The sequence below is a fragment of the Nannobrachium achirus genome, assembly GCF_963921795.1.
Source record: "Nannobrachium achirus genome assembly, chromosome: 17".
NCBI classification, from domain to species: Eukaryota; Metazoa; Chordata; class Actinopteri; order Myctophiformes; family Myctophidae; genus Nannobrachium; species Nannobrachium achirus.
The window spans coordinates 44625637-44642319 of NC_137824.1; the positions used below are offsets into that span (position 1 = coordinate 44625637).

General features: G+C 43.2%; 1 protein-coding gene across 1 annotated transcript in view; it reads left to right on the plus strand.

Annotated features, from left to right (window-relative positions):
• Positions 1-652: 652 nt before the first annotated feature.
• Positions 653-16683, plus strand: part of gfra4b (GDNF family receptor alpha 4b) — a gene marked incomplete at both ends in the record, with an annotated part of 72545 nt that continues 56514 nt past the window's right edge. Inside the window, one exon of the mRNA XM_080746106.1 lies at positions 653-695. Coding sequence (XP_080602232.1) covers positions 653-695 — 43 coding nt within the window. The remainder of the gene's footprint in view (positions 696-16683) is intronic.

Consider the following 16683-nt stretch of genomic DNA (forward strand, 5'->3'; position numbering starts at 1 on the left):
AAAGTGCGATGTGATCCCTGTCAAGTCAAGTCACCTTATTTGTATAGCACATTTAAAAACAAAAAACACATATTTAAACAACAAAAAAACTATAAAATAATAACAAAGTACAAGAATCATAGCAAAAAAGGTTCAAAGAGATGTAGCCTATAGTCGCTTATTTTGGGCTTGTTTTCTGGCAACGTATGCTAATCTGGCAACACTGATAGCCTACTGCCGACACGAGCGCGCGCGCACACACACACACACACACACACACACACACACGCACACACGCACGCACGCACGCACACACACACACACACACACACACACACACGCACACGCTGGAGCTACACGAAGAGAACTTTCGCTGGACATTAGGAGGAGGACGCGTGGCTCTCCTCTCCTGATGCGCAAACCAACCGCGCAAAAACCCCGAAACAATCCATGTCCTCTCTTTGAATGAAGAAAGTCATGGAATTCTGAATGGAAAAGAAGGGATTTCCAGTGGTCATTCTTTCTATGTCAGTGATGGTGGTGACGTTCATATTCAATACAGGATATTTCTGTGTCGTAGCCTAATTACAAATTACAAAACTATAATAATCGGCGCCGTTACATCGCGTGGAGTGTAAATTGACAGTGCTCCTTCGTTGTATCGACACGAGACATGGATCTGTGGGGAGTTTATTTGTTTCATCTCGTAACTTCAGGTACGTAAGCCTGCTATAAAAAAAAACTCTTTTGTTTTCACATGTCTAAAAAGTCTAAGCCTGCTGCCTGATGTGTGTTTGTGTGTGTAGGCTAATTATCCACGATCCACCACTATCACAGTAGCCTACAAGACCGCAAGCTTTCAAAAAGCTATTCTTGCTCAATTTGAATTACATTATCCCAACAAAATATTTCATCCCTTTAGTCCCTTATCTTCAATCTTTAGTCCCTAGACAGATTTAGCTTTGCCTTAAATTTGGGTCAAGACTATGATATCAGAGGTGATTTTGACATTTGCTATGTGAAGTAAAAGTCAAGACTTGATAAAATGCATAGCCTTCTTGATTGAATAAGGTGAATTGATAATTATGAAGTGTCATTAATTAAACCAGTACTGTTTCCGATCTATCAATTATGAGTTATTCTACGCGTGTAGCCTATAGCAGCCCATATTACTTACACGCACGGCCTCGTGCACAGTTGTAGCCTAAGTAATAGCCTAATCCCATTATTGGCAATTTGGCATTATTGGTTGTGCGTGCCTTTCGTGTTCATTTGTGTGTGTGTGTGTGTGTGTGTGTGTGTGTGTGTGTGTGTGTGTGGGTGTGGGTGTGGGTGTGGGTGTGGGTGTGTGTGTGTGTGTGTGTGTGTGTGTGTGTGTGTGTGTGTGTGTGTGTACGAGCGCGCGCGTGCGTGCGTGGTGAGACACGCGCGGTGTGTCTGAGCGTGACACGTTCACGCTCAGACACACGCAGTTATTGCTGCCATTACAATATAATCTCATTTTCTACACACACACACACACACACACGCACACACACACACACACACACACACACACACACACACACACACACACACACACACACACACACACACACACACACACACACACACACACACACACACAGGCTACCTGCTGTATAGTTTTATTTATTAACCTTTAGCCTCCTATAGAACTAGCAAACTGTTGCACTTGCAGATCGTTCTAATCATTCTGCCATTATTTTTGCACATCATTATCAGTCTCATTTGTATCCACCAACTTCTTGTTTATGCCCCAACATGACTGGATATAGGCCTAAAGGTTTTGTACAATTTGTAGCAATATTGTAGAAATATGACACCTTAAAATTGTCGAATGGTGCCCATATGTCCCTATATTGTGCCCACCTGTTATCCAGAGCCGATTCTGGGCCCACGGGGGCCCTAAGCATGATTTTGCTATGGGGCCTTCCTGCGGGCGCGAGCGTAGCGAGAGCCCCTCGAAAAAATAATATAATTTTTTATTGTTTTTTAATCAATTTTATAATGGGTTTAATTCTGGGTTTTGTATATAAATAGGCCAAATTGCAGAATCGTCATTCTAAGTTATTAACTCGGTTAAACAGTGACTTACACATACAATACATGCAGCAAAATTGGACTTGTTGCCTACCACGGCACCGATTGTTCTAGATATAATGAAGAAAATTAAATCTACAATAAAAATATAATATATCCTATAGATATAGTTATATGAATATAATAATATTTAGGGACTTGTATTTAATATATAGGCCACAGGCATAGACAGAGACAATGCATGCTGTGAGCTTGTAGATCGGCTATTTATTTTTTTACACACAGTAAAAGATTTTGCTTAAAATGAAAGGGTTAAATTGGAGTGGTTACCATGGTTACTGTGTGTCTAGTGCACGGGCAGTGCTGTAAAGTAACTAAGTAGGCTACACTTACTCAAGTACTGTATTTAAGCACAATTCATTTTCAGGTTCTTTTACTTATACTGGAGTATTTCCACATCTCAGCGGCAAATATTGTACTTTTACTCTGGACTTTTACTTGTAACAGAGTATTTCTGCATTGCAGTATTGATACTTTTACTAAGTAAAACATGTGAGTACTTTTTCCATTACTAGTAGTCTACATGGACACGGGAGAGAGAACGTGCAGAACCCTGCGGTCATAAACCGATTCTCCGCTTTGAAAACTGCGCTTTTTATGACTTAATTACTTTATGACCAGCCTTACACAGAGGCGGAGAAGCCAGAACAGCAGCAGCAACGTGGCTACATCGTACAACACGTGGCTACATCGTACAACACAAGTTACAACTGACAGGGCAATTTGAATGTGTGTTTCTGTTTACCTGATCGCTGTTGCTGCAGTTCCGTTTGACGCTTTTTCTTTCTCTCATATCCAGAAAGATAAACGTGCATTGTCAAAGCGAAAGTAAACAAACACTAGACTCTGAAAGGGGGGCGGGGCGGAAACTCCCAAAGATTTCCAGAGTCAAGAAATGTGGTCTCCTTTTTCTTTGTGGCCAATGGGACAATGGCAAAGAGCCGTGACAGCCAATCAGGGACATGGTTAATCAGAGATGTGTCATTCAGGCTAAGATGGCAGTAGCGCTGGTGTCAAAAGACAGTTTGGTGCGTTCTTTTCTGCAGAGAGGAGGGGGGCGGTGGGGGCCTTTTTGGTCGGGGGCCCTACGCAGACTGCGTAGTCTGCCTATAGGGGGCGCCGGCGCTGCCTGTTACCATCATTTCAATCAATTGCAGCTCTGCTACATTGGGTGGCATCTGCATGGTTTGTTCCTTAATGGCAGCAGTGAATGAAGTTGGGGTATTGATTTAGTGTCTTTTATTCTATTGATTTAGTGTCCAGGCAGGGCATCCAAGTGGAAAAGTCTTGAGCTCTCTCTCATATTGAAGCCCTCAGTCCCGAGTCTTGAGCTCTCTCTCATATTGAAGCTCTCTCTCATATGAAGCCCTGCTTCATCTATACAAGGCAGTCGCACAAAAGTAGTGAAAACAGCAGATCTACAAGCACACAACGCCTCGCCGTGCGAGGCGTTGTGTGCTCGTAGATCGGCTGTTTTCACTAGTTTAAATCATTTTTAAAATGGTTTTGGACAAGGTTTCCACCCAACAATGTAATGTTACTCATGTAATTGGCCCACTGGCTTGTCACTTTGTCACAAATCTTTAAGTAGCAGCAGCGCTATAGAGAGAGATCTCTCTCTATAGCGCGCAATGAGGGCCTCTCAAACTCTTTTTCCCGGGCTGAATCAGGGGCCCAGCACGTCCCTGTCTGACACATACTGTAGGGCTGGTCGCTATGAATTCTAATCAGTATCACGATTATTTCAAACTTTTGCCTCGATTAGCCTACTAATAATGAGAACCGTCTCTAATATAGTGAGAATAGCAGTTACCAAATTTGTACACTCTCAGAGTTACAGATCTGTAAGGGTCCATCGGGAACCCCCTCGAGGAAACCTGAGGGTCCCTGCGTGGACCCCACTTTGAGAAACACTGTCCTAGATTTTCTGAGAGGTGCCAGCCGCGCCAACAAGTGACCGAGTGTGTATGAGCAGGGCAGCAACAGCTGCAGCCACCCAGCATGAGATGAGATTTAGCCCACTCAGACCCAAAACATTGAGTAGTTGGTTGTCATTGGATAAGATTTTGTGTGTGTGTGTGTGTGTGTGTGTGTGTGTGTGTGTGTGTGTGTGTGTGTGTGTGTGTGTGTGTGTGTGTTAGTGATGCGCGGTGCGGCCCGCGACCGCGGTCCCCCGCGGTCAGCCCGCGGGCCGGGTTGAGCTGGGCCAGGAAATGTACACTTTATTGGCAGGGCGGGTTGAGGCGGTCTCGTTCGGTCTATAATGCGCACCAAGTGTCCTTCTATGCTCGTCAGCCAAACTGGTCCGTGTCATGTAATTCTAATTAAGTCCATTACTTCCTGTAAGTAGACTTGAAAATAAAACCGTTGCCTAATCATATTATGGGAGTTTAACTATCTTATTTTGAAATCCACCGACCACCGCTTGGGAGGAAGTGCTTCTGCTTTGTTTGTTTTTGGCTACTTGACACAGCCTATCTTCAGCTTAATGTAAACAGAAGACAGAACCCAGAACAACTCACGTGTGGACCAGTTTGGATTGTACAAGCTTTTGACTAAACTAAAGTTCATATTATGATATGAAAACAATGCTCCTTTGACTTAAACAACGTAGGCCTACACCCTTTGAAAGTTTGATAAACTTTGCACCTCCGCAGCAGATATAGGTAAGGAGCTGGTTAATTACCTTTTGCAGGTTGGATGCTGTCGTGCTGCGGTGAGAGCATAGATTGTAGGAAATAATATTTTCTCAACAAATTATGTTGAGAGGCGTAGAGCTGTTGCTTTGGTGTCTCGGCGCGGTGCGCCAGTGACTAATAGGCTTGTGACTCGATCCTCATCTCTCTGTGATACAGTAGTTGTGTTCCGTGTGTATAGTCATACTCATACAGGAGTGTTATCAATTAAAATAAGCATGCATGTCGTCACTCGTCATGCCGTCATGTAGCTAATTAACGGTTCATTGCTTTTAAATGTTCGAACGATATTTTTGCATGGCTCTCTTGCACTGCACTGTTAGGCTATGTGCTCTAAATCAATGCTCAACGTTTCTCCTTTCTGTTTTTGCACAGCTGCCTTAAAAATCCACATTCAAAGACGTATTTGACATGTATTTAATGACAGCGGGCCGCGGGCTGAGCTGGGCTGTGAAAATTCATGCGTTGTTGCGGGTTGGGCTGGGCTGGGTCAGATAATTAAAATTGCGGGTGTTACTTGTGTTGGTACCATAGGAGACGGGCAAAACGTTGACCAAAATAACAATTCTTCTACATTCTCTAATTGTGTAGACTTGTGATAAAGTAAGAAATGCAGATGTTTAACAATAATGTGACTGTTGAGGGTGTAAAATTAAAATGAAACCAACTCTGGGGTCCATTTGGTTACCAACTCTCCATCATTTAGCTGGGGACCACCTGGAACACCCTCAAGGACCACTGGTGGTCCCCGGACCACTGGTTGAAAACCACTGCTCTAGTTCATATAGCTTAATGAAAGTAACTCAAGGCACCGCTCATTTTGTGATATTTTTAATTACTGTACACACACAGGTATACTCATACCGTCGCAAGTTACTATGAAAAGCTCCACCGGCTGTCCCTCCATCAGTCAGTCCCTCCGTCTGTCCGTCACGTCACGTCACGTCACGTCACGTCACGTCACATCACGTCACGTCACGTCACACTTTTGCACTACTCTTATCTCCGCCACCGTTGTCCCTATCCATGCTTTGCACGCACACTCCTTGGCTGGCAAATCACAACCTCCGCCCCTCATGGCCCTCTTCTAGCACCACCATCAGGCAGATTTTGGCAAAACATATTTTTGGACACTGCTCCTACTGATTTTGGCCTAAAATCACACAAAGCGGCATCAACATGGATTTGTCCCATTTCCCATATTCCCTCCTGATTGGCTATGATTGCCTTCTGTGTATGCGACTGACGGTCGCTTATCTCCCGATTGGGGAATCTTACTGGTTATGCAAGTTATGGCATCGGAATCGGTACCAGGAAAGGAATACAATGTACATCTCGATGAGAAATGAGCCAATATTGATTTGAAGTCATAATATGTCTGCCAGCCGTGTAACCATATGGCCCAGTTTGCAGTGTGATAACGTCCTTTTGGTTGTTGATGTGGGCAGGGATGTCGCACCAAATTCTGGGCCCTGGGTACAAGGATTCACTCACATTTTATGCTTTAACTATTGAAAAATAGCAGATCTGCAAGCTCACAGCGCGGCACCGAGTGCCGCGCTGCAAGCCTGTAGATCTGCTATTTTTGAAAAATCGTGAAAATGTATGCAAGTCTTTGAATATTGCAAATCCTTCTAAGGTTTTTTAAAAAACCTGTTTCTATGTCAGTGGAGCTCAAACCTTTTCATGTGAAGGACCCCCAACATGAAATGTATTTGGCCATGGACCCCCATCTCAAAATATTTAGTTCCAGGGACCCCCCAGAAGCTGTTACAAATGTTCGCTTAAAAAATACATATATTCAAAGATTTGCACACATTTTCACGACTTTTCAAAAATAGCAGATCTACAAGCTCGCTTTGAGCTTGTATATCTGCTATTTTTCAATAGCTAAAGTATAAACTAATTAAGGCCCCTCCACCTTGGGCCCTTGTAACTCAGTCCCACTTTTCCCCCACCTTGTGACGCCCTATAGATGTGGGTCATGACAGCTGGCCACAGGCTACCTGCTCAACAGAAGCACGCAGGCGGCAGCAGGCTGTGTGTGTTGTTGCACATACCGGTAACCTTCCTTTCATTCACTGCCCTCCCTTGTCAGAGCAATGAAAGACGCGCAACACACTGAGTGGATGGACATGAACGTGGATTTTGCTTTGCCAATCACCTCTCTCTTTCTCTCTCTCTTTGCTGTTCACACACACACGCACGCACGCACGCACGCACGCACGCACGCACGCACGCACGCACGCACGCACGCACACACACACACACACACACACACACACACACACACACACACACACACTCATTTTAGGTTAATCAGGCACGTGCACACATAGACATCAAAGGGGGCTTGAGCCCCTGCCCTTTTATCCGTCTGTAAAAAAGTGCCCTCTCAGGACCATGAATGCAGTTTTTACTCTGGTGAAAGAAATGTATATGCCCTCTTTACATGCCATACCTGAAGGCAGCATTCAAGAGAATTTGCCTTGTCCAAACTCTCCTGAACTTGAATGCAGCATCTTATGTTGAAAGAATTGCCCTCTTTGTGTAGAAATTATGCCTTTCTCCAGTATTGGCTTGATTATGGTAGATTATGTGGTATCGCCGAAAATAGCCGACCTCCAAGCTCACAACGCGCCGCAGCTTGGAGGTCTGCTATTTTCTATATTTTCACCAAAACGCCCTTTTAGCAATTTCAGCCCCTACCTCGCCAACATTCTCTGCATGTCCCTGAGGTTGATAATGATGGATGTTCTGAAATGGATTGGCAGCATAATAGGCCCATACTGTTTCTCAATGTAAGGGTCTGGGTCCCACTCTCAGAGTTAAAGACCCTGTAAGGAAGTACGCTAACTCTGTATGAGTTGTAAATCACCCAGCCAAATTAGGCGGGGACCTCTGAACGCAGTGAAATAATTATTCTAGACAAAAGATGGTGGTGCACTCTAGGGTATACGCAGCATGGGGGGCGCTCTCCATTCCGACATGCTGCCATTCGGCACTTCCATAGAGGTTAGGGTTAGGGTTAGGTATAGGGTTAGTGTCGGAATGGGGGGATGTCGGAATGGCAGCATGTCGGAATGGGGGGATGCAATTCAATTCAATTAAATTTTCATGCATAAAGGTTACGTGCAGGCAGAGCAGGGATATGTACAATGGTTTTTAAGGTGGTTGGGTTCCGATATCCTTCTCCTATCACAGCAGCTCACAAGTCTTGCTGCTGTGTTTGCACTTCACCCATGGGGGTTTTTCATCATTGGTCATGTTTTCAAACTCTCCTTGGGTGCTTATGATCTGTGGGAAGTATGTGTCTCTGATGTCTTGGTACAGTGGACAGGTGGTTAGGAAGTGTAGCTCAGTTTCCACATTTTGTGTGCAGTGGGTGCAAAGTCTGTTTTCTCTAGGGAGCCAGGTATGCCTATGACGTCCTTTCTCGATATGTGGGGATGCACCCACGTAGCATGACACACTTGCCAAAATATGTTGAAGGTGAAAAAAAGAAAAACTAGAAGCAGTGCTCTTCCGAGCACAGGTCTCCACCAGGCCAGGTGTCCTGGTGGTGCTACTGTATAATAGGCCAATGTAAAAAGGGTGGCATATGTTCTTCACCTTAGATCTTTCATGGCAATCGGACGCTGCATGCATGATTTGAAGCATTGTGTTCCAAAAATGTGTTTTGCTAAAGTCTACCTGCTGGTGGCGTTATAACAGGCCAATGTTAAAAAGGTAGCATTTGTTCCTTGACCTAGTGGGAATATGTGTGGCAAATGTCACGGTAATCGCAAGCTGCGTTGATGATTTGAGGCATTTTGTTCAAAAACGGAGCAATCCTGCAAACTTTGGAAGCTAATATTAGCTACCTTCGGAATCTCAAGTTTCGCCACTAAAGACGAACAAACTGGGGAAGAAAAAAATAAATACAAATAAAAACGAAAGAACTTCATGCCTTCGTTGCACAATAACATTTAAGTCCAAATATATATGGTTGTGTTGTTGCCCTCATGTAGACGTGTCAGCGTGAGCCCCTGGTGCACATTTATCATGCAGATAAGATCAATGCTTGCTTGGGCTCTGTGTGTCTACCCTTGCCTGGGATTCGTTTTGCTTTCTCATAAAGGTGGGACATGAAATGGATTCAGAATGTGACTCCCCCCCCCTGCCCCTCCTCCTCCTCCTCCTCCTCGTCTGACTGAATGCATAATCTAGCGTTCTGTTAGATTAATGTCTTCCTTAAGACCTCCAGGCCCAGATAGCAGATCACCCATAGCTCATTGTCTCTAAACCAACATGCCGTAGGAAAATGACCTGAGACGCACGGTGCATGGGTTCTCAAACTCCTCCATGTCAAGAACCCCCAACTTATGTATTTGACCCTATCTGAAAAGGCTTTGTGCCAGGGACGACCCCCCCCCCCCCCCCCCCAGAAGAGAAGAAAATGATTTCGATATATAATTCTAAAATTCAAAAATAGTAGATCTGCAATTTTTTTTAAATAGCCAGGATAAAAATGGATAAAGTGGTTGAAATGATTGTGATGCTAACAGCACATTTAGCCGGGGACCCCCTGGAATCCCCTCCCTTTTGACTCATTGTGAGCTTGTAGATCTGCTAATTCAGTTTTATTCACTAATTCTTTATTCATTTATTTGTACAATCTTTGGGAAATTTGGGGTAGGCAATTCTTTCACCTTTAATGGCATGCCCAGAATAGGGATGCCATTACATTTTCCATGCAGTCTCTCTATGTCATGATCAAAACATTTTACAGACGAGTAAACCCACTCATATGTCACTAGCATGATCATTATATTCACATGATGGAACTGCCAAAGAAGGGACAGATGCATGATGGACACTTAATGACGCAATTATTTCCCGCGGGGTTGACAATATCTCTGAAGTCCCATCGTTGTGTACGCCCCATGTGCACAACTTGTGTACCGCTTTGAATTGGAACTGATGCACGGATTGGTTGCCACGTTCCGGGTAGGCCTACACTAGGATGTGAGCCCCTAGCGCTGTTCTTATTAGCATATAGTAGGCCTAACTCTTCAAGAAAGAAAGAAAGAAAGAAAGAAAGAAAGAAAGAAACGCCTGAATACCAGACTCCTTTGACGCCATAAAGCCCACATCAATTAAAAACATTATAAGCATGTGTTTCCAGAAGCATGAGGAATACCTTGTATCACTCTGTGTGATCCCTGTTAAGGCCATAATAAATTATATGTACAGTGCAGAACAGTAAGGAAAGAAAGAAAGGAAAAAAATGAAAAGAGAAAGTAACTCAATCAAAGGCAGCGGCAAACAGACAGGTCTTTAGTTGTGTTTTAAAATAAATAAGAGTGGCAGCAGACTCAGGAGGTTTCTGGGAGCTTGTTCCAGATACGGTGCATGAAACCAAATGCTGCTACCCCATGTTTATTTTTGGTTTTAGGGACAGAAACCAGGGCTTTCCCAGATGGCCTGAGAGGTCTGGATGGTTCATGATATCGTAACAAGATCAGAAATGTATTTTGGCCCTGAACCATTCAAAGCTTTACAGACCAACAGTAGCATTTTGAAAACAATTCTTTGACTAACAGGGAGCCGGTGTAATTGTGCATTCAAACCTGAAGAGATTTGTTTCTAGTCGCTTCAATCGCTTCACTTGGTCGCGGTCATCATTGAAAAAATTATGTCCTGTTAGAAACGAGGCTAAACACCTGGAAAGAATGGAGTCCCAAAACCAAACACCCAAAACATTTCCATGTCTGCGGACAACATCAACGCTGATTGGATGTCAGGACGCGATGGGTGGAGTGGAGGGGAAGCAAAGGTCACTTCAGTTGGAATTTTCCAGCTGGGGCGAAGATACCGAGGCGACCGTTAGCGGCGTTCGTGTCGCCACGCTTCGTTTGTTCGCGCCGCGGGTCATCTCGTCTTTGCATTGACTTGATATGTAATCACGCCGCTTGAACTATCCAGGTTTTAACACACCAATATTAAATGTATGAAAATATTATTTTTTACTTGAGTTGTGAACCATAATAATTGTTACGTGACCCACAAGTGGGTCCCGACCCACTGTTTGGGAACCACTGGTATAGTCTACTGATGATGAATGAACAGGTGAAGTTTCTTTGTGGAAGCATACGCCTTTTAAAGAACCATTTAAGAACCCATTATTTTGTCTGTGTGTAACCGTATCAATATTATGTGAATGGGAGTACCATTACCTCCCTGGAAGTGCTGTGGGGTTAAAAGCTTTACAGACAGATAACATGGCTTCTAGGCCTAGATTCCCTTCCTGCCGTCTGCTTCTGTCTCTTCTCCAAGGGCTGGAAGATGTACTTGATTTTATACCTAACCACTTAAACCCCAGCATCCGTATTGTGGTGAAAGCTTTAGCTGAAAATAGCAGATCGACAAGCTCACAATGCGTTGTGTTGCGACGCGTTATAAGCTCTTGTCGATCGGCAAAAGCTTCCCCCGCAATAACAGGAAACAGAAAATACACTCGGAGGGACTCTGCTCAACCATATAGGGTTTAAGTGGTTAAAACTTTGACTCGATTACGATTAACAAACAATATTTTTGTGGAAATGGTGAAAATAGCAGATCTAATAGCTTGTAGATCGGCTATTTATATTATGCATTTGTGTACGCCATCATTGTTTAACAGACTAATTGAGTTAAAAAAAAATTAAGTGGGTTATTAGTTCTAAATCTCAGTTTTGATATTGTCTGTCGGGTTCATCATAATGTCCAAAACTGTGATTTTCAAGGATTCAATTAAAAAAAATTGCAAAAGTAGCAGATCTAAATGTTCAAAACGTGCCAAGTTTAGACATAGATCTTCTGCCACTTTTGATGCTTTTGTGTGCGTGATCAAGTACGACATTCATTTACAGGGGGGACGACAAAAAGTTAGAACACGGAGATAGGAGTTTTCTGCCCGGCAATAGCTAGATATTTTTGGTCAATTTTATTTCCCGCAGTGCTGCTACTGTAACAACAATTTACTACTGACTATAGGTGCTGCCTGGGGAGCCTCCAGTGGTCACTATTAGTTCCTACAGTACTTTATGCTGTGTTTGGGGCTTTTATGTTTTAGCATTAGGCTATTAGGCAGATGATTATTATTGAATCATGTCACAATGAAAGGTCAGAGCCATCAAATTGACTGACATTTTAGATGAATGGCAATCTGCCAGCTGAACAGCAAGCCTTAAACCTCAATAATTAAAATCAAAGGCATTTTTAAGAGCCTCCGACACTGGTGGAAAATAAGTAACCAAGTACAGTACATTTACTCAAGTGGTGCACTTCAAACTGCACTGTGTAACTTAAAGCTGCACTGTGTAACGCAAGCTTGTCGATCTGCTATTGTCTGCGAAAGCTTTCCCCACAATACGGATGCTGGGGTTTAAGTAGCTAAATAATTGTGAGTCAGTAGTCACTGAGTTGTTGTTCCAGTTATGGTGCAGTTAGAGACAGCTGAGGTAACAGTGATTTATTGAGTGAATGGACCACCCAAGTTCTGAAGTTAAAGACCCAACGCATGACCGTACCATATACTGCCCCCTGTTGAAACATTGTCATCAGGTTTACCCTATAGTCTACTACACAGTACCCAATATTTGTGTTGATTAAGACACTCACTGTATGATGGAAACTGAAGATAGGTATACCAAAGAATGATCGAGTTTGACAATTGACTATTTTGGACAAAAATATAAGGAAAGGAAGGGAAAGGAAAGGAAAGGAAAGGAAAGGAAAGGAAAGGCTAAGAAAGTACAATCCCAAATCTTCAGGATACTGCATTATTCATCCATCTAGCTGAATACATTCTGGTATGGACCTTGTTCTCAAAAGACCAGACACTGACTTAATCAATTTCTACAACTGAAATCCAGCTTGGGGAAAGGTATTCATTTTGAGAATTTATTGCTTTCCTGAGCATTAATTATTAACTTAGTTATGTTGAAAACATCTATATTGTCCATTTATTCAGACCATTATGACGGTAGACTGTACCAAATACTTTACCCCCACTCTTTTTAGAGCATATCTGTGGGGAGAAAAAGTGTATTTTTATACCAAAAGGCCAATCTTAATTACTTCCTATGTACTGCAATGTACCGCATGATGACATAGGCAGAGACTTCCCCCCTCAAGTGTTAGAAGGACAATATCAGTCACCAGAACTGAGGGTGTTTTTATAATCTATCATGGTTAAAATGGCGTTTGAAGTTACGATGGGTTTGTATAGGAAGGGGGCGTGTCTGAAATGCATATGAAATATGTTAATACTGTATGGGGTGCTCACAAAAGTCTTAGATGTTAAAATAACCACACACACACACACACACACACACACACACACACACACACACACACACACACACACACACACACACACACACACACACACACACACACACACACACACACTGACTCAATAAGAGAGTTGCTACTATTGTTAACCCTTCTGTGGGATATATAGACTAATTCCATTTGTGATACTGTCGTTAGTAACTGACAATTTTGTGATTTGGAGGGCGATCGCGTACTCTCAGTTTGCTAAGGTTGATAGGTAGGCTGGTACACTGTCAGACACCACATCACAAATGGATCTCCGTCCAACATCAGATAAAAAACGTGATACGACACGAGGAGGACGAGGTAGGACAAAGATGAGACACACAGCTGGCTGTTGGGAATATTGAAGTGGCTGATCTGATCTGATCACAAGTGGGCAGCTTAAGTGGACAGCTGCGTCCCGGAAACGTCTCGGGATCCGATCATTCAGACCAGTCAGAGGTGGTCAGGGACACACGGCGCAGTTTTTGTACACCGGCGTTGTAATGTACAACAAAGTATAATACAGTAGCAGCCTAATGCAGTGTTTCTCAACCACCTTTGGTGTGCCCCTGAGAAGAGTCAAGTGTGTCCCTTGAAACTGCCTGAAAGCCAGTATTGTATTTATCATTTAAAAATCACACTCGTGTGAACTGAGCGGTGGTGTGTGTGTGTGTGTGTGTGTGTGTGTGTGTGTGTGTGTGTGTGTGTGTGTGTGTGTGTGTGTGTGTGTGTGTGTGTGTGTGTGTGTGTGTGTGTGTGTGTGTGTGTGCCCCCTGTGTGTGCCCCCTGTGTGTGTTTGTGTGTGAGTGTGCCTGGCCTATGCCTGGCCTATCCTGAACAACAGCGCCCCTCCCTTAACATGTGTGGTCAGAAAAGGTTACTGCAGGGCCAGGCTACATACCCGGAGACAGACAGACATACAGACAGACAAACAGACAAACAGACAGACAGACAGACAGACCCACACACACGGCCACGTATAGGAGCGTTGTGACCACCGCTCAAAAATTAAACTAGTGAAAACAGCCGATCTACAGCCGATCTACAAGCACGTAGATCTGCTGTTTTCACTACTGTTGTGCGACAGCTTTGTATGATGAAGCAGGGCTTTACTTTGCGAAGAAGCGTACACATTTGAAACTTGGAGATACAAGGTTTCTCCCCGACAGTGGCGATATTTAAACCCTTGTGTTATGTTGGGACATGAAAAGTGTGCCCATGCAGAAAAAAGGTTGAGAAACACTGGCCTAATGTAGATGGTATTTAGAACAGATGCCAGGTTCATTTGTTGACCTATACTTGCATCCTATAGTTTTATAGTTTCAATTACAGATTATGATATTATAATGTTTAGACCGATGATATTCGGTCTATTCACCTATGATCCTAGATTATGTTTTCCTTGCTTACTGTAAATCGCTCTGGATTAAGAGTGTCTGCTAAATGCCTACATTGTAAATGCAATTGGTTCAGTGGTTAATCGATTTTGTAGATTTAATAAAGAAAGAAAACCTTCATTCTTTGATATGAGAAAAAAGAAACCTGCTTTTAGATGAATCGATTAACCATTACGGGGAAAGATGAAGTCAGTTATTGGTTCTAAATATGGGTTTCGCTATATTTTCGTTTTGACCACTTAAAACCCAGTAACCGTATCGTGGGAAAGGCTTTTGCAGGAAAAAAGGAGATTGGCTATTTTCGGTGAAAGCTTTCCCCACAAATAACAAAAGACAAGGGCCAACGCAGCCACATAAACACTGTTATTTGTCGATGTCAGGCAGAAACCTCGTAGTTCTATACTTTAACTTTATTAATGTTTTTCCTAATATAATACAAAGGAACCGTTTGGGACATAATATTCAACCTGACATCCAAGGATTTGTTGAAACGACTGTGTTTCTTGGCCTATAACTTTGGTGCTTCTTTGAAGTCCCTCACGCAGAGAGACCCTTAAAGGGGAAGACCACCCATTTTCAATATTGAACTATGTCATATAACTTAGAGGAGTGGTGTGGAAATAGAAAACAAGTTCCCCCCCTTCTGTGTTGCCTAGAACTGGAATATTGATTGCGACCGTAGGTCGCATCTTACTACAGAAAGCTGCTCGAGGTGTCCGTGCGTCCGTCAGTCACACCTCACACGTCACACTTTTGGCCTGCTCATATCTCGGCCACCGTTGGCCCGATCCATGCCAAAATTTCCACACAAACTCCTTGCCTGCCAAACTACAACCCCAAATGACCACCCCAACGGAGCTGCTCACGGGCAATTCCTGGGGACCACCCACTCCTGGTGCTCCAGAACGGATGCAAAAGTGGTGGCGCCCCCAGTGGAGGACCCCCTGCCACTGCAGCTCACATAAAATGCCGTAACTCAGGCTAGGAGCGTCCGGGAGAGCCGGGGCCAGTACCTATTCCTCCGCCAAGGCAACGCGGACAGCCCACCCCTCATTTCTCACATGGCCCTCTTCTAGCGCCACCTACAGGCCGATTTTTAAAACACATTTTTGCCCACTGCTCCTACAGTTTTGGCCCGAAAATCACTACACAGTATGTCTACACTCATGTCATCAACATGGATCAGGAAGTTTATGGAATAAAAAATGTTTGCCCTATTTGTGGAGATAAGTGACCTACGGTCGCTTATCTCCCGATTAGGGAGTCTTACTGGTTTTGGGGTTTGTATTGTAAAGTACAATGGTGTGATGTCATCAAGTTGTACTTTACAATACAAACCCCAAAATCAATCCTCCAGTTCTAGGCAACACAAAAGGGGGGGAACTTTTTTTCTATTTCCACACAACTCCTCTAAGGTATATTAATGACATAGTTCAATATTGAAAATGGGTGGTCTTCCCCTTTAATGAGCAGTGGGCAGTAACTAAGTATATTTACTTAAGTAATGTACTTAGCACAATGTTGGGGTATTTGTACTTTACTTGAGTATTTCCAATTTCCAATACTTTTACTTCTACTCTACTACATCTCGGATCCAAATATTGTACTTTTACTCCTTTACATTTATTTGAAAACTTTGGTTACTAATTACTTTGCAGATAAAACAGACATAAACCATTTTAGCCCTATTTTATACTTTGGCTATTTGAAAATAGCCGATCTACAAGCTCACAACGCGCCGCAATGTGACGCGTTGTGAGCTTGTAGATCTGCTATGTTTTCAAACATTTGGTACTTTTACTTTTGGTATACTTTAAGCACATTTTGATGCCAACACTTTCATACTTTTACTCAAGTACATTTTGAATTCCAGACTTTTACTTGTAACAGAGTATTTCTATATTGATACTGTTACAAGCGAGTACTTTTTCCAATGGCGTCACAAGAGGGGGAAAGTGGGACTGAGTTAATAGGGCCCAAGGTGGAGGGGCCTTAGTAACTTTAGCTATTGAAAAATAGCAGATATACAAGCTCACAGCGCGGCACTCGAGCTTGTATATCTGCAAAAGTCGTGGAAATTTGTAAAAATCTTTGAATATATGTATTTTTTAAGCGAACATTTGTAACTCAAAGTTTGCCCCTGG